Source organism: Meriones unguiculatus, chromosome 21 (assembly GCF_030254825.1).
Source record: "Meriones unguiculatus strain TT.TT164.6M chromosome 21, Bangor_MerUng_6.1, whole genome shotgun sequence".
NCBI lineage: Eukaryota > Metazoa > Chordata > Mammalia > Rodentia > Muridae > Meriones > Meriones unguiculatus.
In genome coordinates this window covers 57,598,406-57,624,576 of record NC_083368.1, presented here as the reverse complement: position 1 = coordinate 57,624,576, position 26,171 = coordinate 57,598,406, and the positions used below count along the sequence as shown (strand labels likewise).

Genomic DNA, 26,171 nt, shown 5'->3' with positions numbered 1-26,171 from the left:
GTAGAAGCCCTGCTCCGGGGTCTGTCTGCCTGGATCCCGGGCTGTGCACCGTCGGTGGCCTCAAGGCCGGTGGCATGACCACCGGACGCGCCAGCCTCGCCAGCCTCGTGGCCCGACTGGGCCCTGAGCCGCCCACCCCGCTGCCCGCTAGGGGGCGCCAGGGAAACCAGTGTGGACACGGGAGCTCTGAGGGACTGGCTGGGGGGCCTGGGGGGGGGGGGACAACCGGGGGTGCTGGTGTGGGTTCGGTGCCCAGTCCCGGCTTTGGGAGAGCTGCTAACTGCCTCCCTTGGCACACACTGTGGTTGACCTTGGCCTGTCCTCGTGGGAAGGCTGGGACCTTCCAGCTCATGTTCCAATAAAATGTTTCTGTCTGCTTTCTGGTTTGGTTTGGTTTTGAGAAGCCCAGGCTGGAACCTGCTCTATAGCCCAGGCTGGCCTCAAGCTCAGAGACCCACCTGCCTGGGCCACTTGGGCCCTCAGGCGCTGGGATGGAAAGCTAGAGCACAGCACTCATAGCGCCCACTTGCACAGACATGCCGGGCTGGCTGCAGACTGGGCTCTACCAGCAGGGACAATGGGGGCGGGCAGCTGTGAGCGCCACAGTCATGTTCCCAAAGGCCCTATCTGCGAGGCGGCAGCGCAGGCCGAGGAGCACAGGCTGCCATCTCGGAGCCTAGCCTGAGCTTCCTGGCCGGAGGGTGGGGTCACTGTGGGCCTCAGCCCCCTGGCTAGGATTAAATTTGCTCCCTCACGACAGGGTGGGCAAATTCTGCATACTGGTGGAGATAAGCATCTCCTCGGTCCAGACTTCTGGTAGCTTTTGTCAGAAGGTGCAAAAAAGATCAACTGATCTCCTGTTCCTTCCAAGGTGGCACACTCGGACCCCACAGTTTCACAGACCCAGCTCCTGTAAAGATCCTGGCTTGGAGTCAGGTACCGAAATAGCAAGGGGCCCAGCGCACCTGTCCCTGCCCGTCCTCCAGCCTCAGTGCGCGGCCTCCCACCTGGGAGGCTCCGGTGCCGGAGCCGTGGGAGTCCACGGCAGGCTCTCCTCCCCGCCGCAGGCTCCCCTCCCCGCCGCAGGCTCCCCTCGGCATGGAAGCGCCCTCCACCTGCTTTCACCTGGCGAAGGAAAACAGCCCTGCACAACCATGCACAACACTAAAACACAGCGTAACACTGCAACACTGCACAGCACTCGTCCGGCTTGGGGTGCAGGGGCAAGCCAGCGAGGAATGAGCTTTGGGCAACACGATGAAAGCACACAGCTAAAACAACTTTTTAAAAAACACACCTTCTTCATTTTTCCCCTCTAGGACTAGCTCTTAAGAGATTCTTAAATGCAAGCCCAGTGTGGTGGCACACGCCTGTGATCCCCGCACTCAGGAGGCAGAGGCAGGTGGACCTCTGTGAGTTCAAGGCCAGCCTGGTCCAGGACAGTCAGGGCTACACAGAGAAACCCTGTCTCAAAAAAAAACAAAAAAACAAAAAAACAAAACCAAAGATTCCCAAATGCCAGAGCTGCCTCTGACCACGTGAGGGCCTTAACCCTGTCAACCACTCAAACATCTGGCTTTGCAGAAGAGGTGCATTCACACTATCTCGTAAAGCAAGTTGGTGATTTCTGCTTTTTAAGGCGAGGGGATGCTGGGAAGGCAGCCGCTCCCTTGGCACATGCCAGGCAGGGTCCCTCTCCCCTTGCTATCGCAACCCTCACGCCAGCCTACAGAACTCGTTGAGACTACGATGCGATGCTTGTTTGTTCTGGATACTGTCTTTCCCACCTCTCCTTAATATGCTCCCTGGTCACTGCGCCCTCCCCCAGCCCACAGAGCGGCAGTGACCAGCACCATGCAAGTCTCCCTGGGCAAAGGTCAGCACGCCATAGTCTCACTACTGCCTCTGCCGGTCACTACTGCCTCAGTGGTTCTGGGGGGAGGGGGGAGAGCGCGTGTGATCAGGCTTGTCATTCTCGGTCAGGGTGACAGGACACAGACAGGCAATGGTCACTCTGGCCATGGGGCTGCAGCTCTCCGCTGGAACCAGCGGGAGAGAGAGAGAGAGAGAGAGAGAGAGAGAGAGAGAGAGAGAGAGACTGTGAGACAGGTTCCCAGATCCCTTAACCAGCCACCACAGAACAGAGATTTGTTAAAATAACTTATCGCCCAGAACTGAGTTTTGGGGATTTGGACCCCAAATTTTTCACTGTTAATAAATACATATCGTCTTTTGAATGATTATTGCATGTGTGTGCACACAATAGCCCTCGGGCACGTCTCTCCGTGCGTGTTTTCGGATCACATTTAGGCGGCCACTTGTGCAGCAAGGCTTTTTCCTACTGGACCATCTTGCCAGCCCCACGTGATTTAGAATCCAGCGGCTCACACACTAGGTCTGCAGCTGGCTTTGTGCTTCCTATCTAACATGCAGCACCTCCTACTATGTGCACGCCCGTACTACACATGTGAGTGAGCCTCACGCACGTGAGTGAGCACACCAGACACGGTGGAACCGACAATCCTGGGGTCAGATCAAGAGGCAGTAGCCCCAAGACCAGTTACAGCCTTCGGCAGGCATCCTACTCCCCGAGGGCTGGGGCCCCATGGTCCTGCGTGCCCAGGCTCCCTCTGATGGATAACTCGAGGCCCAGGAGCAGCGAGGCCCAGTCTTTCTCGGGGACTGAAGGGTGACTTGGCAGTCGAAAGCACTGCGCCCGGGGAGTCCAGTTCCCAGCACCCATGCAGCTCACAACCACCTTGGAACTCCAGCTGGTTTTTTTCTTTGGTTGTTATTTTGTTTTGTTGAGACAGGGTTTCTCTGTATGGCCCTGGTTGTCCTGGAACTCACTATGTAGACCAGGCTGACCTTGAACTCAGAGATCCAACTGCCTCTGTCTCTGGAGTGCTGGGATAAAAAGCATGTGTCACTGTGCCTCTTTTTTTTTTTTTTTTTAGCAAGAGTCTACATCAAGGCTCTTGCAGGTCAAAAGTATCAAAGTTAAAGGGGGGCCAGCAATGCTGGCACACGGAGGCAGAGGCAGGTGGGGCTCTGTGAGTTTGAGCCCAGCCTGGTCTACAGAGTGAGTCCAGGACAGCCAGGGCTACACAGAGAAACCCTGTCTCAGAAAATAAAAACAAAAAGCAGTTGAAAGGGTGCACGTCCTCTCTCTGGTGGGGCTGAGGGCGCACACTCCAGGAGGACAATGTAAGCGCGGGCACAGCACACTTTACCTACTGTCTCGCCAGCAGCTAAGCGAGCGCAAACCTTTCTCACTGTACACTTGCATTGTAATGGAGAAGGGATCTGTCCTCAGAAAAAGCCAGTGGGGACAGAAATGAGGATGTGTCCAACTCTGGAAGTCAAGCCTTCTAGATGTGGACGGACTTAACGTTGAGCTTCGCGCTCAGAGAACCCCAGGACAGGACTCAAGTCCGGCCTCTTCTTTGGGCTGTAAGTCCTGAGTGTCCCCGGGCCTCTCCCCGCCTCTCCTCAGGGAGGCCGACACTGGGCAGAGCTGCTGGGCACCGGTGTGGGCACGCGAACCGGCGCAGTAGCAGCCCGCCGCGGCCGGCTCCTGCTGAGAGCCGGAGTGTGCAGGAGTTCCACGAGGTGAGCAGGGACAGCCACACAGGGTGGGGGACGGGGGCACACCCCGGTCACAGCGAGGCTGACTGTGGCGCCGACTGGAGGCAGAGGGACGCAGCTAGGACGGATGCATCCGTCAAACCGGCGGACCCACACGCGCACAAGTGCAGACAGTCACGGCAACGCGGACCGAGTGATTTAGAGATTTATTCATCAGATTGTTTTAGAAAACCAACAGCGAACACTGACAAGGTACATAAGTACAGATTGGACATCTCAGGGCAGAGTCACTTGCTCGTAGGGAACCAGGGGAGGTGGGAAAGCTGTCCGGACCACATGGCATGCACACAGACTGCAGGACACCCACACTACGTCACAGGACTGTGGCAAATAGCTTTAAAGTAAGGCAAGCACTGTGTGTGGCCTCGCACACCCGCAGGAAGAGCTGCAGGGGCCCAGAGAGGAGCCATCCTTTCCTGCCTGTTCCTTGCTCTCCGCAGGGAGACACTGGCACGCTCCGGTGCAGGCGCCACCCGCCAGCGAGCTTCCTGCTGCCTCCTTCCTGTTCCTGACTGTCACTACACAACAGCAATTACTACTCAGTGAAATCGGCCTCTCCTCTGCACACCCTGACTCCCCCTGTGCAGGCGAAGTGGGGCCTTGAGAAAACTTCCCAAAGTTAGGAAATCCACAACATGGAAAGACACCAAGAAGATGCCGTCAAAGCGCGGCTCAGAGCTCCTGTCCACACCAGACAAGGGAGATAGCATTTTCTTTCAAATTTCACAAGTGTGGAAGTGTGACAACACATGGGGGCTTCAGAACCCCACGCACCTCCTTCAGGCCATGCCAACACTTTCAGAGTCCTAAGGTCCCTGGGGACTGATGGGACTTACAGCTGGGGTAACTAGCTCTTGAAACGTATGGCGGCTGTAACAACACACCCTCATTCACCCCGAAGCTCAACAACAGGAAACCAGAAAAACAAAAGGGAAAATGGTTTTCTGGGCTACCTCAGAGAGCTGGTGGGAGGGGCCGCTCTGAGCATCACTAGGACCACAGAAAACCAAACTGCTTTTACGGGAGACAGAATCCAGCACAGTCCAAGAGAGTAGTGGCACCTTTTTGCACACCAGGAGGCCAGACTGCAGGTGACGCCAAAGTCAAGGGCTACAAAATGTGTTCAAACGGTGGGATTTCTGCTCCTGTAAGCCACGGCCTGTTCTTCCCACAGGAACGAAGAGCTCTTTCTGGCCAGGAGGCAGCAGAGAACTCAGCAGCAGGCTGCACTCAGGGCGCCATCTCCCGCAGGGTTCCACCTGTGTCCGATGTCAGAGCCCAGCACCTCAAGGCTAACCAGGGCCCTGGCCTGGTGGCGGCCTGCCAGCCCTCTGTGGGCTTTTTTCCCTTCCTAATTACTAGTCCCTTGAAAAGGAGGTGTTTGCGGGAAAGGACTAGAAAGAGAAAAATCAACTGTTTAACAGAAAAGTTGAAATACTGATTATCTACGATTTCAATTGTCTGTGCTTTCATCTTGCTACTGTGAACAACCAAAGGTCACTGTCATACTTCCAATCTAGAAATGTTAATATTTTCTTTATAGATATAATTTTTAAATCTAGCTCTGTGCGGGACAGGAATGCCATAAAGCAAGCTTTTATATCAAGTCCTTAGGCCCTGAAAGAGGATTTCTGCCAGTGGAAAGAAAAGATTTTGTTTGCCCCGAAGAGCAAGTTTCAGTCTATTATATATTGCTTCACAATTTCCCGTGCAGTGGAAAACACCTTAGAGTGAAAAAGCCATCATTTAATAAGGTACCACATTCCCAGATAAATCGGTGTGTATGTGGAAAAACTGAGTTACTATGTTTTAATTCTCTACTTGGGCAACACTTTCAAGCGGACATCCTTGTTCCGGGGCAAGGCATGCAAACAGGAGACAGTGCAAACAGGAATGGGGGTTTCTACTCTCACAAACTGAGGAAAGTAACTTTTTATGAACCAGAAGAAGAAAACATGGACTTGAAAAAAACTCCAGCTCTACCAAGAAGTTGGCTTATGGAAATTCTTGGCATAGTTTCACTCTAAAGTAATAAGCTGAGCCGCCCAAGACAGGTGGAAAAAGCAGTGAGGCCGCTTTTCAGCCGCGCTTCCACCCACTCTGCACAGCTCTGTCTACATATTGCACTTCCCTTTCAGGACTTCGGGAAAGTGGCCAGGAGCACCTCAAGACGCAGAGGAGCAGCAGGCAGCAGAACCTTCCACACATGAGGTGATGCCACCGGGAATCCAAGTGCTGGTTACAGAGACACCACAAAAGCTGGTGACCGGTAAGAGAAAAACCCAGGCACCTTCCTCTAAGTCCTGCTCTACAGTCATTTGGCATCCAGAACCTGTGCGTGTGGGCAGTTGGGGCACGCAGGCTTCTCCCGGCACCACTTTTACTAGTGTTCTATTCAAAGACACTTTAGACCACACATGTATTTGAAAGATACAGAAGGTGGTTGATGACAGGCCTCCAACATCGATCTCAAAGAAAACTACCTTCCAAAGGCTCAAGAGGGTGATGGCAGGTTTGGCTTGCATCACTCGGACCCCTCTCTCCAGCTTTCCGGTGTAACCAGAGAGGCCTTTGTGTATTCCAAGGACCATGGGAGTCAAAGCACACGGGCTGAACATCAATTCCGTCTTTGGTCCCTACATAAACCAATGACAAAAATCCCGTCACCCTGGAAAACATAGCTTACTCAGTTGGGAGGCGTTTCCACCAGTGTCCAGAGGCCAGGTAGTCACTGTCTGAGCTCACAGTGTGGCTCAGGCAGCCTGGAGAGAGAGGCCTAGCGGGGGTGGCAGGAGCAAAGCCGCACCAGCAGGGAGAGGCGAGATCTGGGGAGGGACCGCTAGGAGCACCCATCTCCTCACTCCTCAGATGACGCAGACTCACAGATGTGCCTGCCTCCTTCAGGGCCGCAAAGCAAAGGCTCCACTAACTTAACCCACACGGAGGGGGCACGAGGCCTGCCGGGGGCACTCGCCAAGAGCCCGCCTAGAGCTGAACACTGCACAGGGCCTCCGAAGTACAACTCAGAGTGACTTCACGCCCACACAAACCGGAGACGTCTCCCCCGGACTAAAGGAAAATAATAATGTTAAAGCTAGGTGAAAGAGAGGCACTTAAAGGAAAAATGTGTTGGAAATCTCCTGCAAGCCCCCTCTGCGGGCCTAGCGAAGGCAGGGCTGCTGCATCCTCCCGCAGGCCTCTGGCATCCTGGCTACACCTATGGATGCCCACAGCTTCCACAAGTAACTCCCTCAACGCTTCTAGCAGCCTGAGGACAAAACAAGTGAAAACTTTGGTGACTTTTCTTTCTAGAATTAACAAAACAAACTAAAACTAAATCTTTCATCAAAAAAAGCAAATGCTGCTCAGTTTCACTCCTTCCCCTGCTGGTTTTTCCAGTGGCACTTGCTTCTTGAGGAAGGATAAGCCTTTTGCCTAAGACCTTCTACCCAGTTACCAGGCAATTAGAGCATCGTGGACACTGAAGCAGACGTGAGAGGAGGCAACAAGCTCAGGAGGGAACAGAGAACTGGATGCTCAGGAAAACACAAGAGCGTGGTCCAAAGACAGGAAAGGAACACGTCTAAGAGCTGCTACGAGATAGCCCATGACCCCAAGCAGAAGCGAACACAAGCAGGGCTGAAGGAGGCGGGTGTTCTATTCTACTGCCCTGACACTCACACCACACTTAAAATCTACAAATCCCTATCAACAGGTCAAAGACATATTTAAAGCCGTTAAGAAGCGCAAGGGAAGTTCAAGACTGCCTGGAAAGAATGTGACACCATACATTTAGCTTGAAAGATGACAGCAGAGGGCGAGGTGACAGACATGCTCAGTCTTGGTGGGCCAACGCTAACCTTGGGAGCATCAAAAGGCTGAGGGGCGCAATAATCAAAGCTTGCTGAACTGCCTGCTCTCCCCAAGGTCAGTTCTGTTTCCACCATGTCATCAACCTCTGTTGTGAGTCCAGCCACTCAGACACAGCTAAGAAACACTAACTCCGCGTCCAGATGCAACACCGCCCTGCAAGACCATGAGGTTACCATCCTCCTCACTCCAGTTCCCAGACTCCCTGCTACCGCTGCTGCTTTCTAAGCTGTGCTGGTTGATGACGCTTTAATCTGTAGTGCTAGCTAGACATGGGCAATATATTCAGAATTTCTTTTAAAAAAAAAAAAAAGCATCGATTTCTCTCTCTTGATTCCTAGCCATTATTAAGGTACTTTCCGATGTCCCCTCAACTCATCGGGAGAGAGGGGTGCGTAAGTGTGGGTGCATTATGGGGCAGGACGGAGAGAGCAGGGAAGAAAGCACGCCAGAGAGGTGTCCATCAACGTAAAGCCACTCCCAGAAAGGCATCGGATGTATTTTCGGAATAAGGCCCTGGTCAGGGTCACCAGTCCTCCTGGTGGTACACTCTGCACTGCCCATAAATAAGGAGTCTCTTTAAATTAACATTTCCAGTTTCAGCGCAGTCCGGAAGGCCTCACTTCAGGCGCTCGATCAGCTCCTGTGTGAGTCCGAGGTGCAGAAGCTGTGTTCGGGAGAGGTTTGCCAGGCTGGGGAAGGCCGCGAGCAGCCTCTCCCAGGCCAGCTCCAGCAGGCTGGGCACCACCAGCCAGATCTTAAACAGCGACCCCGTCCGCTTGTTCTCGTGGATGTTCACCACGCCCCCATGGATGTACATGCAGCCGGCCTAGGAGCAGATGTGAGAGGACACGTTCATAGGGGAGGGAGAGCCACAAGCTAGGTCCAGCGCTGGTCCATGCCAGGCTCAACACACAGCACCACAGACTGAGCTTCTCACTGATCTTAACCTCTGCAGAACCCACGAGTGCTGGCCCAATTCCTGGGTTACTAAAGAAGGAATACGATTTTGGTAGGGCTTTTGGCTCTGTTTTAGATGTGAGGCTTGGGTACCGCTTAGCTGGAATTGGGCTCTTACAGTCAACTCTCCTGCCCACCTCAGCCTCCCAGACAGCGGTATTACCATGGCCAGTTCTAGAGTTTTGTAATTTACTTTTATTGTGTTTTGGGTTTTTGGCTTGTTTGTTTTTAGACAGGGTTGCTCTGTGAAGCCCTGGCTCTCCTGGAACTCATTCTACAGAGCAGGATAGCCTTGAACTCACAGAGGTTTGCCTGCTTCTGCCCCCTGAGCGCTGGGATTAAAGGTGTGGTTATTGTGTGTGTGTGTGTGTGTGTGTGTGTGTGAGTGATAGCTTCAACTACAAACAACTTTTCATTAACAATTAAATTTAGAGTATACTAAGTACCCCAAATACCAAACCCTGGTCGTACAAGATGAAGATGGCGTTTCTGCAGTATCATCATTCTGCTCTCTTGGGAAACCTTAGTACTGACTGTCAGGACCTAAAACACCACATACTGAATTTCCTGGGCATTTATACTGCTCTTCTAAGCTTGGATGTAATAAATTCCCTCCTTTACTTCCCCAAGTGTGCTGATAGCAGCACCTTCTGTCCTTACATCTACAACTGTGTGCGATGCCATGAGGACAAGAACTCACAGGCGTGACGGCTGCGCAGTGGAAGTAGACGGGCTCCGGCATGGTGGCAGGGAGCTTCACCCACTGAAACGTCTGCAGGTTCAGCTTCCAGATGTCTCCCAGGATCACTTCTCCATTGTAGCCCCCACAAATGAAGACATCTGTCAGGAGAGGAGAGAGCAGTGGTACACCAGGAGAGGAGCAGGCAGCGAGCGCAGGGTGAGCGCAGCGCAGGGTGAGCCGAGGGCCGGGCACTCCTCAACCCAGCTGGGACATTTAGCCTCTCAGGAGGCTTCACACCGAGGTTCCTGATTCAAGTATGTCCAGGTTCCAGACACAGAAGTGAATAAACAGCCAAAGTGGGCTGGACACAGGCAGACTGAGGTCGGGAAAGACCAGGCCCTGGAGAGGCTGGCTACGCCGCGCCAGGGGGATGCCCTGGAGGGAGCAGGCAGCCGCTCTTCCCAGTCTCCAAGAGAAGCTCAAAATCTCACTAGTCAAGAAAACACTAATCAAAACAAAACACAGCTGCAGACTAGTTTTCAAACTCTTCTTCTGAGGAACATCTTGGAAGGAACATGCATTTTTTTACTCCCAGAGACAAATATCCTCCACATGGACATTTTGCCCACAGAGAAATGCTCACTGCAATATGCAATCTGGCCTTCAGTCATAACAGCAAAAGCTTCCCTGATCTCTGTTGCTCTGGGCCAGTTGTTTCTTCACTTACTGTACAACTTGGAGTAAAGTCTATGTGACCTTTCAAAGGCCCAGAAGCCCCACCTATAAAAAGTGTGGCTTCCAGGAAGCAAATGAATAAATGGCTAATTCAAGTCGGGACCAAGCTTAAGCCAATACTTAATTAAACTATAAAATAGACCAGGAACTTTTTTTGGCAAGTATTCAAGAAAAACTTTAAAGCATAGCTCCATCCTCAGAGGCAAATTAGAACAGGGTCACCACCTATAAATCTTATCCAAAAATCAGAAGCATAATTTTAAAAACAGTCCCTGTGTATACATAAAATGGCAGATAAATACTACTTAAATCTGAACTGGAATGCTAAAAATACACAGGCAATCAAGTTCTTGTACGCACCCTTTCCCAGGAGTGGGGGGGGGGGGTTTTCAAGGAGGTACATCCAACTATAAAAACTATAAAATGTCCTATAAGTTAAACGCCAGGAATGTTAGCCAAAGAGTCATTATCATATTTAAATAAAGTAGCTGCTGCTTTCTGCAATCACACAGGGCCTTTGCTACAGGAAGCCCAAAGAATGAACTCAGAGTTCTCCCATCAGAGAGAACAGAGCAGACTTTATGCTAAACACTCTGCAGAAGTGAGGACAGTCTTGGCGGCCTGGGCACCGAGGTCTGACCGTGCAGGCCTTCACAGGGTGAGAAGCGCAGATGGTGCCAAGAGGCCGTGGCTCAATAAACGCGTGTTGATCACCAGAGTTTTTCTGAGAGCCCGGACAGAAAACCAGTTTACATTCTGAAAACTGCCAAGTGGCAAAACTCTCTAGAGTGCCCTTTAAGTTTAAATTATAAGAAATAGGTGCTGTCCAAAACTATGTACAGGAGCTAATTAGGAACCAGCCATTCTAAGGAGCTATGATCACAGAGATGAAGCAAACTGTATTTAGACTCCATACCATTTTTTATTTGAACACAACTGTGACATCTTCGGGCCGCAGGAAAACCTGTCAAATACATAAATACAGGAATTGCATTATTCACAGAAAACAACCAACTGTTTCCCCTGTTGTGTGTGTGTCTGTGTACATCACATGTGTGTGCCTCGGAGATGAGCAGAAGAAAGCAGGGCACCTGGGGCTGGAGTTACAGGCAGCTGTGACTTGCCTGAGGCCGGGAACTGAACTCAGGTCCTCTGGAGAGCAGTGCGCTAACCCTGAGCCACCTCTCCAGCTCTGGCAGCCTTATTTCTTATGTCACCTGTGTTTTCTGCATTTGTGCCACAAAACTTAATGATCCTTATTAAAATCTCTCTACTCCGCACAGCTGGAGTGGCAAGCCTGTAATTCCAGCACTCAGGAGGCAGAGGTAGGCCGATCTTTGCGAGTTTGAGGCAGCCTAGTCTAAGAACAAGTTCCAGGACAGCCAGGCTCCACAGAGAGACCCTGTATCAAACCCGGACCCACCCCTCCCCAGTTCTCTGCTCGGCTACTATGAGAGGATAACCAAGACATATGTGAGTAACTTCTGTCTTTTTGTTTGTTTGGTTTTCAAGACAGGGTTTCTCTGTGTAGTCCTGGCTGTCCTGGACTCACTTTGTAGACCAAGCTAGCCTCGAACTCACAGCACCTGCTTCTGCCTCCCCTGAATTCTGGGATTACAGGTGCCTGGCTATAACTTCTTTAATATTTATTTATTTATTTATTATTTATACCGCATTCTGCCTGCATTTCAGAAGAGGCTACTAAATCTCACTATAAATAGTTATGAGCCACCATGTGGTTGCTGGGAATTGAACTCAGAGGACCTTTGCAAGAACAGCCATTGTTCTTAACCTCTGAGCCATCTCTCCAGCCCCCTATAAGTAACTTCTAATACCAGTTTTATAAATAGATTAAGTGGTAACTTAAGAAAATTACCCTTCCCCTCCCCGAAAAAAAAAAAAAAAACTGAAATATAAGATACACTTGCTAAAGACATGAATCAATACTTTTAATTTACCTATTTTTTCATGAGGTTTTGTTGCGATCTCCTCCCATGCATTTGTTTCAAGGTTGTATGCATGTATCTTGGAAAACAGAAAAAAAAAGAGAAAATATGTACAAGTAAATGGCTGTAATCTTAGTTACAACGAAAGCTAATTCTTTTTTTTTTTTTTTTTTTTTGTTTTCAAGACAGGGTTTCTCTGTGTAGCCCTGGCTGTCCTGGACTCACTTTGTAGACCAGGCTGGCCTCGATCTCACCAGCCTGTGCCTCCTGAGTGCTGGGATCACAGGTGTGCAGCACCACGCCTGGCTGAAGGCACTTTTTTTTTTTTGTAGCTATGAACATTAATATTTTTTCTATTTCTTTATTTTTATTTTTATTAATTACAGTTTCTTCACTTTGTATCCCCCCTGTACCTCTCTGCCATGGCACATTTTTTTAGGTAAACTTTTGAAGAGCAGTTTTAGAAAAACTGAAGAAAAAAAGGGGAGGGGTCTAGAAGGAGAGGCACAGGAGCGTCTCAGTGCCCTGTGTGCTGTTGCAGCCTCTCACATCTCCACAGTGAACTGAAACATTCTTGGAACAGGAGAGAAAAGCGGCACTATGAGGGTACAGGCCTCTTAAAATCCCGAGGCAGGCCGCAGCCCCGTCACCTGCTCTGGACCTCCTCTGGGATTTCCATCTGCTGTTTTTGAAATGCCCTGGGGATGGAGGAGTAAAAGCCCCAAGGAGCCTGACTCTGCAGTCATGAAAGCGGGCCTTCCCTTGAGGTGACTGACGAGGAGCGTGGCAGGCTGGGGGCCTGGCTCGAGCTCTAGTGAGCTCTCCCCCAGCACAGGGCTCCTCAAGACTTCTCGGCACACAATGAACGTGACTACCAGTGCAGAGGCAGTGGCAGGCCTGAGGTAAACCTATCACAGACAACACTGATCACAGAAGTGTGGGAGCTGCTAAAACTTCAAGGAACTAACAAAAGCATACTGATTGTGTGCCTCTGTCTGTCCTCCCACTACCTGCTACTTCATGAAAAAAAGTACCTTGTTTAAGGAATAGGCTGTCCAGGAAGTACCTCCTCCCAAGATGTAAATCCTCTGCCCATCGTGAGCAATTTCATGTCTGTACCTAAAAACACAAAATAAAACACAACTAGGTGAAAATGACCTTCTTCAGGGTTAGCAGTGAGGTTTTTTACTAACTGGCAAGGAAAGAGATCCACATTCAACAGGCTGCAGCAGGTTAAAATTTTCAGACATGAAAACACATAAGAGGGAGTGGGAGGGTACCCAGCCTCAAACAGTAATCCCAGCTTTCCCTGAGTCCAGTTTTCTTTCCTCTTCAATTGCTCATCTGTAGCTTCTAGATCCACTGCAATCTTCCTGTTCAGAGAGAACTATCATCTAATAAAGTATCTACCTGTACTTAATTAGAACCCTACACTATGAGTTTCTGAGATATTTGACAAATTGTAGGTACAGTATGCTGAATGAAACATCTACTACAACCTCCACCTAGGCAACTGAGCTGGAAGTGAAAAAGCTTCCCCGGAGAGGAAGGCTCTGTCGCGGCTACTTCTGGTGGTTACTTGAGCATCCATGATATCTAGAGTGTCCTGACTAACCGCGGTGGCTAGGCCTGCCTGGATGGCTAGGCCTGCCTGGATGGCTAGGCCTGCCTGGATGGCTAGGCCTGCCTGGATGGCTAGGCCTGCCTGGATGGCTAGGCCTGCCTGGATGGCTAGGCCTGCCTGTGTGGCTAGGCCTGCCTGGATGGCTAGGCCTGCCTGGATGGCTAGGCCTGCCTGGAAGGCATTTTTCTTGAAGCACGGGGAAGCCCCACTGTTAATCCAGATCTTCTGAGGTGAGAGGACACCGTTAATCTGGACCGCACCTGCTGCTGGCAGCACATATGAGGGACAGGGAAGAGGGAAGCTCGCTCCCGGCACCGCTTGCTCTCACTCAAGCCCATCCCTTCCCCGGCATCAGGATCCTGGCGTGTTCTGAAGACCGGCTAAGACTCCCAGCTAGAACAACTTCCAGCGGAACAACTACTAGATCCCTGGGCCTGGCCACTGCTGGACTGTTGGACTGTCAGCCACTCCAGCAACTCCTCTGTGTGTGTGTGTTCATCCTACAACTTCTGTTCCTCCAGAGAACCCTGACTAATACACACTCTCTTAATACTGGAATTCCTTAAAAAAAAAAATTAGGATTTGATATATACAGCTGCTTTGTCTGCATGTACTCTGCATCCTAGGAGAACTGAACCCCATGGGGCTATAGAGGACTACAGGTATAGATGGTTGTGAGCTGCTATACAGGTCCTGAGAATTGAACTCAAGACCTCTGGAAGAGCAGCCATATTAACCGTTGAACCACCCCTCCAGCCCCTCAGAATTGAAATTGTGTTTGTTTGTTTGTTTGTTTGTTTTGGTGGGAGGGTCCAGACAGAGTTTCTCTGTGTAGCCCTGGCTGTCCTAGATCTCACTCTATAGTTAAGGCTGGCCCCAAACTCACAGAATGCCTGCCTCTGCCTCCTGAAGACTGAGATTAAGGGTGTGGGCCACCTCCTGGCTCAGAATTGGAATTCTTAATCCTCCTGCCTCCCGGTGGCAACAATGTATATGTCCATAAAATGACTCAAAGAAGGCAACTATGCGAAAATGCTTCGCCTTTTTCCCCTACAAGGCCCTAGTGTGCACAGCGCTGTTATGTCCAGATAGCAGCATTACCGACCAGCTCCCACACGCCCAGTCCCTGTGCACAGGGAGCCCTGCAACCCCCTGCTGGAAGGACGCAGCCGCAGACACGCTGCTGACAGGCAGCAGGTCGGAACAGAGGGTGTCGACTGAGCCTCACTGGGCTGCTGGTGGCTCCTCTCAAACACTACTAGCTTCTTATGCTGGAGACTAAAAGGCACACAGAAACAACATCTTAAAGCCCTGCACTCCGAGAACACCGGATTCCCACCCACAGACCTTTCTTTGCTGCCACCTGGACCCAAGTGCCCGTGAGCTGCTCTGTGTTCTTGTTGCCGAGGTTCTGGGGAACCACCTCCCACCCGGAAAGATGGAAGCTAGCCGGTCCCAGCCTCACCTCTCCTCTGGCAGGTCGCAGGACAGGTTGTTGGGTCTGAGCTGTGTCCACACCATGGTGCTGAGGTCCAGCCTGTGGAGGTCTGTGCTGTAGATGTAGCCAGTTGTACCCCCGAAGACATACAGGGCGCCGTTGATGAGGGCCATGGCCTGTGGGGGGGCTCTCCTGAGCGACTGTTACAGAGCTGAACGGACGCCCGTTACAGCTCAGACTCAGCGGGGCCCACCCTGTTAGCAAATCCTCTTCTTCAAGTGCTTTCCCTCGGGTTCTCCTTGTTTCCTTTCTGGGGCTGTTTTCCCCTTGTTGCTTTGGCTTGTTGGGGCAGGGCTTCTCTGTGTGGCCCTGGCTGTCCTGGACCGCTGTCTGTAGACTAAGCTGGCCTACTGAACTCAGAGGCACTCCTGCCCCGTCCCAGGTGCTGGGATTAAAGGCATGCACCACCATTCGCCTGGCCTCTTACAGATACGAGGCTCTTGACACTTTAAGATAAGATCCATGCCTCAGTAGTGGGAGTGCCTTCTGCTCTCCAGAGAAGGGGAGTCCGTTCCCAGCACCCACAGGGTGGTTCACAGGCATCCTGAAACCCCAGTTCCGGGAGACCTGACACCCTCTTCTGACCCTCACAGGCACTATGCACAGATGTAGACACATACATGCAGGGAGACACATATACACTGGATAAACCTAAAAATAAAAACTATCAGACTTTGACACATGGTGCTTGCTTTAATGCTAGTGCTCAGGAGCCTGAGGCCAGATAAGAAGTGTGAGGCTAGAATAGGGGCTCCACAGTGAGTTGCAGGCCAACCTGAGCTACATAGGAGACCTTGTGTTAATAATGCAAAACAACAACAAACAACTCCAACAAAATCTCAAAAAGTTAGAAGTTGAAAGGCTGGCAAGATGACCTAGTGCTGGCCTGCAAGCCTGACACTCCACAACCAGCCCCCAAAGCTGTGCTCTGACCTATGCTGTGGGCCGCACGGCACGCGTGCACATACGCCTGCACACACACTAACAGTATTAGTGATAAAGGAAATTATGAAAGGTGAGAAGCCGTGCTCAACACGTCTCTACCGGAGACACAGGCCCGCCGCACCCAGCTGACCAGCCGCGCAGCTGTGAGTCCTGTGCACTGACACAGACAGCTGACTGCACGCTTCTGGCCTTGGCCTGTAAAGGCAAGGCTCTGCTGCCTCTACCTACAAAGGTCTCTGTTGGAGGAGTCTCAGAGGCCAAGGAGGGTGGTGGTGGGAACGTCTCCACTGGCTGCTGCTTCTCCTGTAGCAGTCAGAAGACCAGGACGGAGCCACACAGAGCCTCGGCCTGGAAGCAGGCAACCCAGAGCGGACCTCCCCAGCAAACTCCTCGGAGTAAGTCTGCGCCCTGCCCCGGTCCTCCTCAGAGCCTGCGAGGCCCCTTCACATAGAGTCATCCAAAATGGGTCCCTTCAAAGTCGCAGCTCGGCAGCGCTTACTCCTGTGTGCCACCCAGCTGAGCCAGCGGCCAAACAGTGCCTACTCTAAGGCCAGCCGCTGCTCTCAGTGTCTGCTTATGCTGGCCTGCATTCGCTCTGTAGCCCAGGCTGGCCAGGTCCGCCTGCTTCTGCCTCCTGAGTGCTGGGATCCCAGGCATGTGGCACGGTGCCCGGCTCTGGAAATGTCTTTCTGAATATAACTTTACAAAGCAAAGGCTAAACTGACCTACACACAGGGTCAGTGCTTTAGTTCAGAGCCATGTTCGGTCTCCTAACGAGCTGGTTCTACGGAGCCTAAGCTCTTCACAGAATCCTGTCATCAGAGCAGGTGCAGACCATGCTAACCTCAGCCTTACTCCAGGCTTAGTGCAACTAAAGGTATCTACGGAGCTGGGTGTGGTGATCCCAGCCCTCAGGATGCAGAGGCAGGCGGATCTCTGCAAGTTCAAGGCCAGCCTGGTCTACAAAGCTAGTCCAGGATGGCCAGGGCTACACAGAGAAACCCTGTCTCCAGATAAACAAACATTTCCAGGTAGATGTAGCTCTTGACCTTAAAGCTGGATTAGAAGAAAAAAATGAGCCTGGGAAGGCAGCTTGGTGGGCAAAACACTGCTGTGCAAGTGTAAGACCCTGAGTTCAACTCCGGACACCCACAGAAGATACGAAGAGAACAAGCAGGGCTTGGCCACACACACTTGTAGAGCAGCGATGAGGCCAGGCCAGGAAGACCCTGACTCCCTGGCCAGGCAGCCTAGCCCCGTCAGGAGGCCACAAATCCCAGAGACACCTCAGAAAAACAAAGAAAACCCAAAGGTGGGCAGCACCGACAGAACAGTACCCGAGGCAGTCCTCTAGCCTGCACAGGGAACATACTCTGTCTGTCCATCCGTCTGTCTCTCTCTCAGCAAAGAATGGAGAAAACAAGACGGACAAAGGTAAGATATGGAAAGTTATACTTTTACACAGAGAGTGAAATATCCCAGCAGGCTCTCTGTCCACTAACAGTGGCAACCTGCCCTCTGCCGCCGCCCAGGAAACATGAACAGACATGGTCACTGTTAACGGGCACAGATCAGTACCTGTCCATATATACGACTGGGCCTCTTCCCTCGGCAGCTGAGCAACGCCCATCTCTTATACTTGACATTACACACATGGACGTCGTTGCCGTTGCTCTCGCCAAACGGGATGCCCGTACCGCCAAACACTAACAGGTTGTTCCCGTGCAGCACAACTGGGGAGAAAGAAGCACACATCCGCTCAGGAGTTCGCTGTCTGCAGTGTGTTCCCTCATGAACCCAGACTGAAGAGCTCAAACATGTCCTCTTTAAGGATTTTATTAAGATCACTCATATCTGACTACAGGGTTTTGTGGAAAATGGTTTAATTCACACTGTGTGGATTACGTCACATGGTTCACTGCTAGATATATGATACATAGCAATGCACTTGTAGAATTCACTAAGTAAAATAGGGTGCAAAGCAATGCCGAGTCTACAAACTACAGAATACCATTGCTGTTCAAGACAGCTCAAGAATGAAGCAAACCAGAGTAAAATGAACTATATCATCTTTGTCTTGGAGAGGACCCTATAGGACTACAGCTTTATATTTTAAAACTATGGTTTCTGAGCTGGGCACTGTTGCACACGCCTGTAATCCCAGCACTCAGGGAGGCAGAGGCAGGTGTATCTCTGTGAGTTCCAAGCCAGCCTGGTCTACACAGCGAGTCCAGGACAGCCAAGGCTACACAGAGAAACCCTGTCTCAAAAAATCCAAAAAACAAAGGAGAAAAAAAGAGCTGGGATTTAATGCCAGGCAGTCTGGCTTCAGAGCCTCATTCTCAGCCGCTGATTCTCAGGCCTCTCTGAAGCCTTGGGCTCTTCACTGAGCACAGTGACGGTATAAGGAAGCGGGGTCCTTCACCTCATAGCACTGATTAGCAGAGCTGCAGCTGCTCCGGTCAGGTCCTGGCGTATAGAGGCCGCTTTGTACTGAGCCTCTGAGACACTTAACCTCAGCTTCCAGGGACTAACGTTAACATTCATCTGGCAAGCCAACACTGGTACAGTCAGACCAAACCCAGGAGCTCCGAGACTCACACAGCATCACCACCAACCACAGCGAACACCTGCTCGGTGACAACACCTGCTCATGTCACAGCAGCTCCGTCATCAACAGAGACCAAACAGCCCCGACGCTGTCTTCAGACAGTCCCCAGGGCTGGCACTTACGCGACATGGACGCCAGCTCCCGGGGCATGTAGCCGTCTGTGCCCATCTGGTGCCACACTCCTGTGGCGAAGTGATACCTCCAAAGCTCCCTGAAGAGAGGGTAGTCTTCATTGTCCGGCCCGCCCGACTCATCATAGTCTGGGTTGTACCCTCCAAACACATAGAGATTGGTGCTGTCTGCCACACACCGGTGTCCGCTGCGAGCTGGGGGAGGTCTGTGGCCTGAAGAAGAAGAGGCGCCTTTCCAAAAGCGGCCACGGGGAGAGCACACACAACCACAACAAGCATCTGAATTTTAAAGGGGGTCGGGGGGGGGGGGGAGTCCTCACACAGGATGTATGTCACTTATTTAGGGTATTTTTTTTAACACTTGCAGAGACTATTTAAGATTTTAGGAAATTAGTCTTTTATTTCATATGGTTTCTAAATTTCAAAAACTAAGAGATTCTTCCCAGGAGAGGTCATGATAAACACAGCATGATAAACTCAAGGAAATGGCTGACAATATGGAATTCAAGAAAAGAAGAGGCGAGGCCTAGTACTTCAGAGGCTAAGAGGTCAGAGGTCAGATTTCCCTACTCGTGAGGGGAGAGCACAGGCAAGCTGGATCAAATTGTGACTACTGGAGAAAGAAACCACAAACATGAATGAGTCATGCCTAAATACATACACACACATGTAACTATACAATTAAAAAGAAAATTGGCTCTCAGTGGTCAGAGCAAAATGAATTCTTTGAATACTATTCTGAAACTTTTCAAGGAAAATCCTGCATTTATTCCAAAGACCATTTTATATTCTGTTTAAAGTTATTACTAAGAAAAGCTTTTTAAGAAAAAAAAGTTTAAAATCAAAATGGTCAAAAATAAAAAAACTATAAGTAAGACCTGACTTCTGAAACACTCCAAGATATTGGTAAAGACAGTAGGACCCCAGAACCCCTAAAAAAAGCAAAACTTGGCAAGCAGAGAGGAGGTAAGTTCTCAGATTTAAATATTTTTTTTTTCTTTGTGACACCAGGAATCAACCTGCCCCTTGCATGGCTGGCAAGGGGTCACCAGTGAGCCACAGCCACAGGCTCTTTTTCAAGTTCCAGCTACATCAACTGACCAGGCCTTGTGGCACAAGCCTGTAATCCAAGCTACTTAGAGGATGGAGGCAGGAAAACCATAATTTCAGTGCCTGCCTGGGCTCAGAGCACCAGTTCAAGACTAGCCTAGGCAATTTAGGGATAGCCTGTCTCAAAAAGAGGAGAGAAAAAAAAAAAAAAAAAAACCTGGGCTAAGCTCGAGTGGGTAAAGTACTTGCCCAGCATATCCAAGGCCCAATACCCAGGATACGATAAATAAGTGATTAAATTAGATACACATATATTAGTTCATTTCAAATTATTTTGAGGTCATTTTAAAGGCAGAAAGAAAACCCACTACTTATCCTTACAACTTCTTATCCCAGTCTGCATGAACCCTTGAATAGTTATAGAACAAAACAAGCTAAAATACGATATGGACTAAGATATACAATATAAGATATATGGACTAAAAGAGGATATGGACTAGTAATATTTGCTATTACTCAAAAGACATCTCTATTTTCATGTGCTACTGATACTAGTATATCTTTCATTAGTACTTAGGACACAGCTACATACCTAAAAAATATGCTTTACTAATAAGTATTTATTACCAACTTAATAAGGCCTTTTGTGTCTTTTTAACCAAAAAACCCACTTTCTAAAGTATACTTTAGAACAAGAACTGAAAACCTATTAAGGACCAGAGCAACTGAAAGACAAAGCAAGAATGAATCTTTTAGTCACTCTGGTCCAGGTCCGGCCTGTGAGCAACCCCTGAGGGTTCATTAAGGCCCTCCCATGCTAACTACTGCCTTTCACTCCTCACTAGGGTGGAGTTGGCCTCAGGGGCTCAGCAAGCCAAAGCCTTCCTCGGACACCCGCCTGACCCAGCTGCGCTCCCAGTCTACCCTGCCCCACCCCGCTAGGTCTCTCCTGGCTCAGGACCTCCTGCTCAAACGTCAGGCAGACCTGAGGGGCGATCAAGCATTGATATTGTTGGAAAACAAGGACTTTTAGACAGGAGTGACGAAAACAAAGACGGGCACACTAGGCATCTGTGGCAGAGCGCTTCCCTGGAACAAACGTCTGCTGAGTGTGCTGACACCAGGTGACAGACTAGAGCCTCGCCGAAGCCCCTGGGCTCTTCTTCCTCACTAAGAATAACGAGCCTCTCTGCCCCTCTCCTGTCTCACTTGCCGGTCTGTGGCAGTGAGCCCATCATTCTCAAGCTTCGAACAGGATTAGGTGAAGCTAGAGGGTAAATAAATGAGTACTTAAAAAAAAGACGGAGTATGGTAACTTGTACATAGGTGTCTACTGAGAGGCGGCCAGTGAGCTGGCAAGTTCACAATGAGCTGTGATTTAGCGTAAGAGAAGAACCAAGTCTTCTCTGGAACAGGAAACAGGAGTGTGCTGTGCAAGGCTGAGCGAGGGCTCCCAGGACATGGAGGTTGCGTCCAGGTTCTTTCAAGCAGGACCTTGTGGAAGCCACTTTTCCTCATCTTGGACAGCATCCCTGTTCCCCACAGATTTGCTATTTCTGCATGTTCCCTGGCTTACGTGTGTGTCTTTCTAGGTGTTGGCAAGCTATTTATGGAAGAGAAACGAATGTGCATTCATTCACTCTCCTACAGCCTAACCTAAGGCTCACAGAGAACACTCAACAAAGTTGAGAATGAGCTAGTTTGTGACTGACTCTTCCCCACTTGTTTCGTCTGCTTTTCTAATGCAAATGGAGTGAAGGTTCCTCAAAAGCAAAAAGTGTGTGTCCTGCATCACATAATACCTCATACAGCTGGAAAAGCACAACACAGCTTTAAGTCGCCTGCGTTTAACTTCAGGTGGGGACAATCAGAGTAAGGTCCAGCTCTGCAGCCTCTGACACGGTGTTTCCAAGACAGATGGCACGGAGCTCAACAGGAGAGAGGGCCTTGCCATGGGTGAGGCTGGCTTCAACGCTCAGCACGGAAGGGAGAAAACGGGAGGGGGGTGATCTAGGGGACAGGTGTTGGGTTCTGTAATGATCTTTGCGTGTTTCAAATGCATCTGGGAGTTAGCAAGACCAACTTAACACAGCCGCTACACTACAGGATGATAAAGAGATTGTTTTCAAGAGAACCCCAAGGAAAAGTGTTTAAAATACAGTGAAAGAGACAGTAGAGACTTGAATGCTCAAGTGAGTATGAACATGGAGGCCAGAGTTAGATGTCAGGTGTCCTCCTCAGTTGTGCTCTGCCTTTTTTTATTTATTAAAGATTTAAAAAATATATGTATCTGTGTGGAGGGTATGTACACATGCGTGCTGGTGGCCAAGGAGGCCAGAAGGGTGGGGACTTTGGAGCTGGAATTACCAGTAATTGTGAGCTGCCCAACGTGAGAGGCGGGAACTGAATTTTCATCCTCTACAAAAAAAAGTACCCACTCTTAGCTGCCACATTGTCTCTTCAGCCTCACTGCCTTACTTATTTTATTTTACTAAGATAGTATCTCACTAATTCTGGAGCTCCATGATTTAGCTAGACTGGCTAGTCAGCCAGGCCTGGAGATCCTCTTGTTTCTACTTTCCCACCTATGCTGGGATTTCAGTATACGATTGAATTTAGTTCTTCATGCTTATACAACAAGCACTTTCCCAGCCTTAAACATAACAGTTTTACAGTGTATAGTCCTGTAAAGAAAGGGAAGGTTTTCTTAGAAACTAGGCTTGAAAACTTATCATGAGGTTTGGGCTTCTGTTGAATAGGCAGATGATACCCAACTTGTGTGAGTGTCCATATTTTGATCTACACAGTCTGTAAATATACTGTTAGTAGAAAAGGACTTTGCAGGTGTAATTAATGTTAAGAACCTTTTAAAGATTTCATTTCAAATTATATATATGTGGGTCTCCATAGAGGCCCCGAGCGTCTCCAGAATGTTATTATTTGTTCATTTCTGAGAGCCATTAGATTTTTTTTTTTTTTTTTTTGAGACAGGGTTTTTCTGTGTAGACTTGGCTGTCCTGGACTCGTGTAGAACAGGCTGGCCTTGAACGCACAGAAATCCACCTGCCTCTGCCTCCCTGAGTGCCGGGATTACACACGTGTGAAACCGTGCCCGGCTTATTAGATGATTTTAAGTTTTCAAATTTGGAGCAAATATTAAAAGAAATACAGATCATTCTAAGACTTCTCTCAATGGACACAGGGCAGAGAATGTGCTCTAAGTTTACCACCAACTGCCTCTGTGATGGACACAACTCAGTGTTTACTGAGGCAAAATGACAAGATGACTTGGTATGAAATGTAGCCGTTCATTCATTCACTAGGCAACAGCTGTGGCCTGTCCTGTGCACGGCCTCTGGGGCTTACAGTCTAGCGGGGCCTGCACAGTGCAGCACTTCCTGGTCACACCTGAAACGCGCTAGGTCAAACTGAGATTTGTGTTCAAAGACTTAGAATCCCTAAAAGAAATGAAATTGCAGTTCTGACTTAAAGATATGCTAAAACGATATGGATTAACTAAAAGCATCACAACTTGCTTACATGTGTGCTACAAACCTTTCCAGTTTGCAGCTTCTCTTTGTGTCGGATAAGGTTGGGCTAATCTAGCTGCTAACGTCTCTTGGTCTCGAAGATCTATTTTAATTAAAAGGCTGGGTAAAGAGCATCTCATCAGTGCTTGATAAATGCTGAACATTCTGTCAAGGAGCCTTTACAGTTGCACCGAGTACCTCACTCCTCTCTCCAAACATTTCCATCCTACAGTCTCAGCCCAAGAGTGACTTGCATATAAGAGACCCATTTCATTTATAATAAATCACAGGAAATTTTCAGGGCAATGCATGGGAACCAAGCATTAATTTTCATCATAGGGCATACAGCACAGGCTCCCGGACCTTGACAAAATGAGACTGGGTTTTAGTCTGAAGGCTCTGAATCCTCCCCCAGGTTTTCTGCTAATAAAATCATCCACAGGTGTGGGTTGCCTGGTTCCAGAACTCTCACTAGAAAACAAGAGGCCGAGGGTTTCAGAGTGCGCTCAGCAGTAAAGCTGCTCACCCGCAAGCCTGGAGATTGGCATTCACCCCCCGGAATGTTTGGAATGTACGTGGCAGGAGAGAACTAGGAGCCTGAAGCTGCCCTCTGACCTCTCTCTTTCTCTCACACACATGAAAAAACTTTTAATAAAAAGGCAGCTGTAGAAGTGAGAAACAGAAAAGGAAGCTCCATGCTGGGCGGGCAATCTGACCAGGAGTCCTGAGCTGTGGGGTGTGGCCGGCTGAGCTGTCTTCTTTCTAACCCAGGGTAAGGAGGAGCTATGGGAATAGGGAAGCGGCCTCAATTTGTAGCAGAAACCAGCTGTTTGAGATTACGCAACAGCTGAGTAGGTTGTTCCCAGTGTTTTATTATTACAAACAATACTGGAATAAAGTTTCTTCTACATTTTCATAGGAAAATGTATGAATAGATCTGGAAATAGGACTTCTGGGTTAAAGGAACATGCATTCCTGATGTTTACAGAGAAACTATTGTTGAGCCCTATTGTGCCTCTAATGGCTGACCTGGACCAATTTATATGCCCCTAACTATGTATAGGAAAGTGTGTATTTTGATCTTTTTTTTGAGACAGGGTCTTAGTCCAAAATTCCCTCAAGCCCCACACAGGCAAAGCTCATGTGAGCCCCAGCTCTACTCCCTGCATGCTACGGTGACAGATATGGGTGACTACGACCAGTTTTTAGTGTTGGAGATGAAACTCGGGACTGCATGCGTGGCCAGCAGTCTGCTGCCAGCTGAGCCACACATCCCTCCCAGCACGACTGCCCTCCCCTCTGCATTTACTGTGACAGGGTCTGGATAGGTAGTCTGCACCAGCCTTTAGCCCTCTGTTCGTTGAGACAGGATCTCACTATACAGCATTGGCTGGCTGGAAATTCACTCTGTAGACCAGGCTGGCCTTGAACTCATCAAAACCTGTCTACGCCTCTTCAGTTCAAGGATTTAAAGCACGTGACACTGTGTCCACACAACCCTCTAACTACTGATCTTCCTCTGCCTCCCAAGAGTGAGCCCAGCAAGCTTTTTAAGACATTTTTATATGTATGCATGCCTGTATGTAAGCATATATGCTATGTGCACACCTAGTACCTAAGGAGGTCAGAAAAGGGCAGCAGATCCCCCGACACCGGAGTTACAGACAGTGTGAGCTACCGTATGGGCGCTGGGAACCAAACTAGGGTCTTACTCACTAAGCCAACTGTCCAGTCCCCAGCAAATGTTTGGGTTTTTTTGTTTTTGTTTTATTGTTTTTTGTTTGTTTGTTTGTTTCTCCTACTTGTTTAGCTGAAATTTAAGAGAACAAGGTTGAATAGTAGAGATGGTATTAAATAGATTAGCCTTAATTTAGGTCAGTGAGAATGCTGGTCAGATTTCACCATTAAATATGACATTTCCTCTTGGTTTCTCTTAATGGACTACCAATAAAATAATCACTAGATGTAAGAACTTTGTTCCTTATCAGAAAACAGAATGCTATTAAAATAAAATTTGCGTTTAAGTGTTACATACAGAAAGCCACACATACAAGGCCACCATGTCACACATTTTAACAAAATGAATCTACATTTTGTTAAGTTTTTGTATGGGGGAAGTCACACTTCTTTGAACCTATAGAGTGCCAGCTCCCAGAAGCTTGCCCTTCTTGATCACAAGACCCTCCAGCTCACTTCTTCACTTCTAGAGGCGATTAATTTTCTCTTTATGTGTCCGAGTGTTTTGCCTGCATGGACAGGTATCATGAGGGGGGCGGGGGACAGGGAGGTCAGAAGGCAGCATAGCATCATCTGGAACTGGAGTTATAGACTCTCATAAACTGCCGTATGGGAATGAAAGCTGGGTCCTCTGTAAGAGCTTTTAACCTCTAAGCCACCTCTCATCCCATTAATCTTGTCAGTTATAAAACCAGCAGTCTTTATAGCTGTATTATACATTACCATATCTAGGTATGCATCCCCAAGTCATATCTGAAGTGTGAAACAAAACAATACAGTGGCCAGGTGGAGGTGCACGCCGCTAATCCCGGCACCCGGGAGGCAGAGGCAGGCGGATCTCTGAGTCTGAGGCCAGCCTGGTCTCCAGAGCAAGTTCTAGAACAGCCAAGGCTACACAGCAAAACCATCTCAAGAAAAAAAAAAAAAAAAAGATAGCACATATTCTTTGGGTTCTGAGGCTCCCTCAGGTTATGCTCTTGAGAATGGTGTATATAATCTGCTCGTTTGTTTGTTTGTTTTCTGTATGAGTGTACAGCCCCATTTACTTCATCAGTCTAGTTCGGTGAATGTCTGTTTAGGTGATTTTAACCTGTGGCTCTTAATGTTGAAATAAACATTTCCATACATGTTTTCAGGTACACAGGGAGCCACATTGCTGCTGGCTATCAATCCATGCTGGAATTTCTGAGTCCTAAAAGAAATT

The 26,171-nt window shown here is 49.2% G+C and overlaps 1 protein-coding gene across 2 annotated transcripts in view; it reads right to left on the bottom strand.

The window, feature by feature from the left end:
- Nucleotides 1–3,777: 3,777 nt before the first annotated feature.
- Nucleotides 3,778–26,171, bottom strand: part of Klhdc10 (kelch domain containing 10) — a 48,381-nt gene continuing 25,987 nt past the window's right edge. For both annotated transcript variants that reach the window (XM_021641300.2, XM_021641301.2), the window contains 8 exons: nucleotides 18,642–18,863; nucleotides 17,487–17,641; nucleotides 14,931–15,079; nucleotides 12,876–12,960; nucleotides 11,854–11,920; nucleotides 10,812–10,859; nucleotides 9,179–9,318; nucleotides 3,778–8,347 (listed from right to left, as the gene is read on the bottom strand). In XM_021641300.2, the coding sequence (XP_021496975.1) occupies nucleotides 8,138–8,347; nucleotides 9,179–9,318; nucleotides 10,812–10,859; nucleotides 11,854–11,920; nucleotides 12,876–12,960; nucleotides 14,931–15,079; nucleotides 17,487–17,641; nucleotides 18,642–18,863 (1,076 nt within the window). In that variant the 3' untranslated portion in view covers nucleotides 3,778–8,137. The remainder of the gene's footprint in view (nucleotides 8,348–9,178; nucleotides 9,319–10,811; nucleotides 10,860–11,853; nucleotides 11,921–12,875; nucleotides 12,961–14,930; nucleotides 15,080–17,486; nucleotides 17,642–18,641; nucleotides 18,864–26,171) is intronic.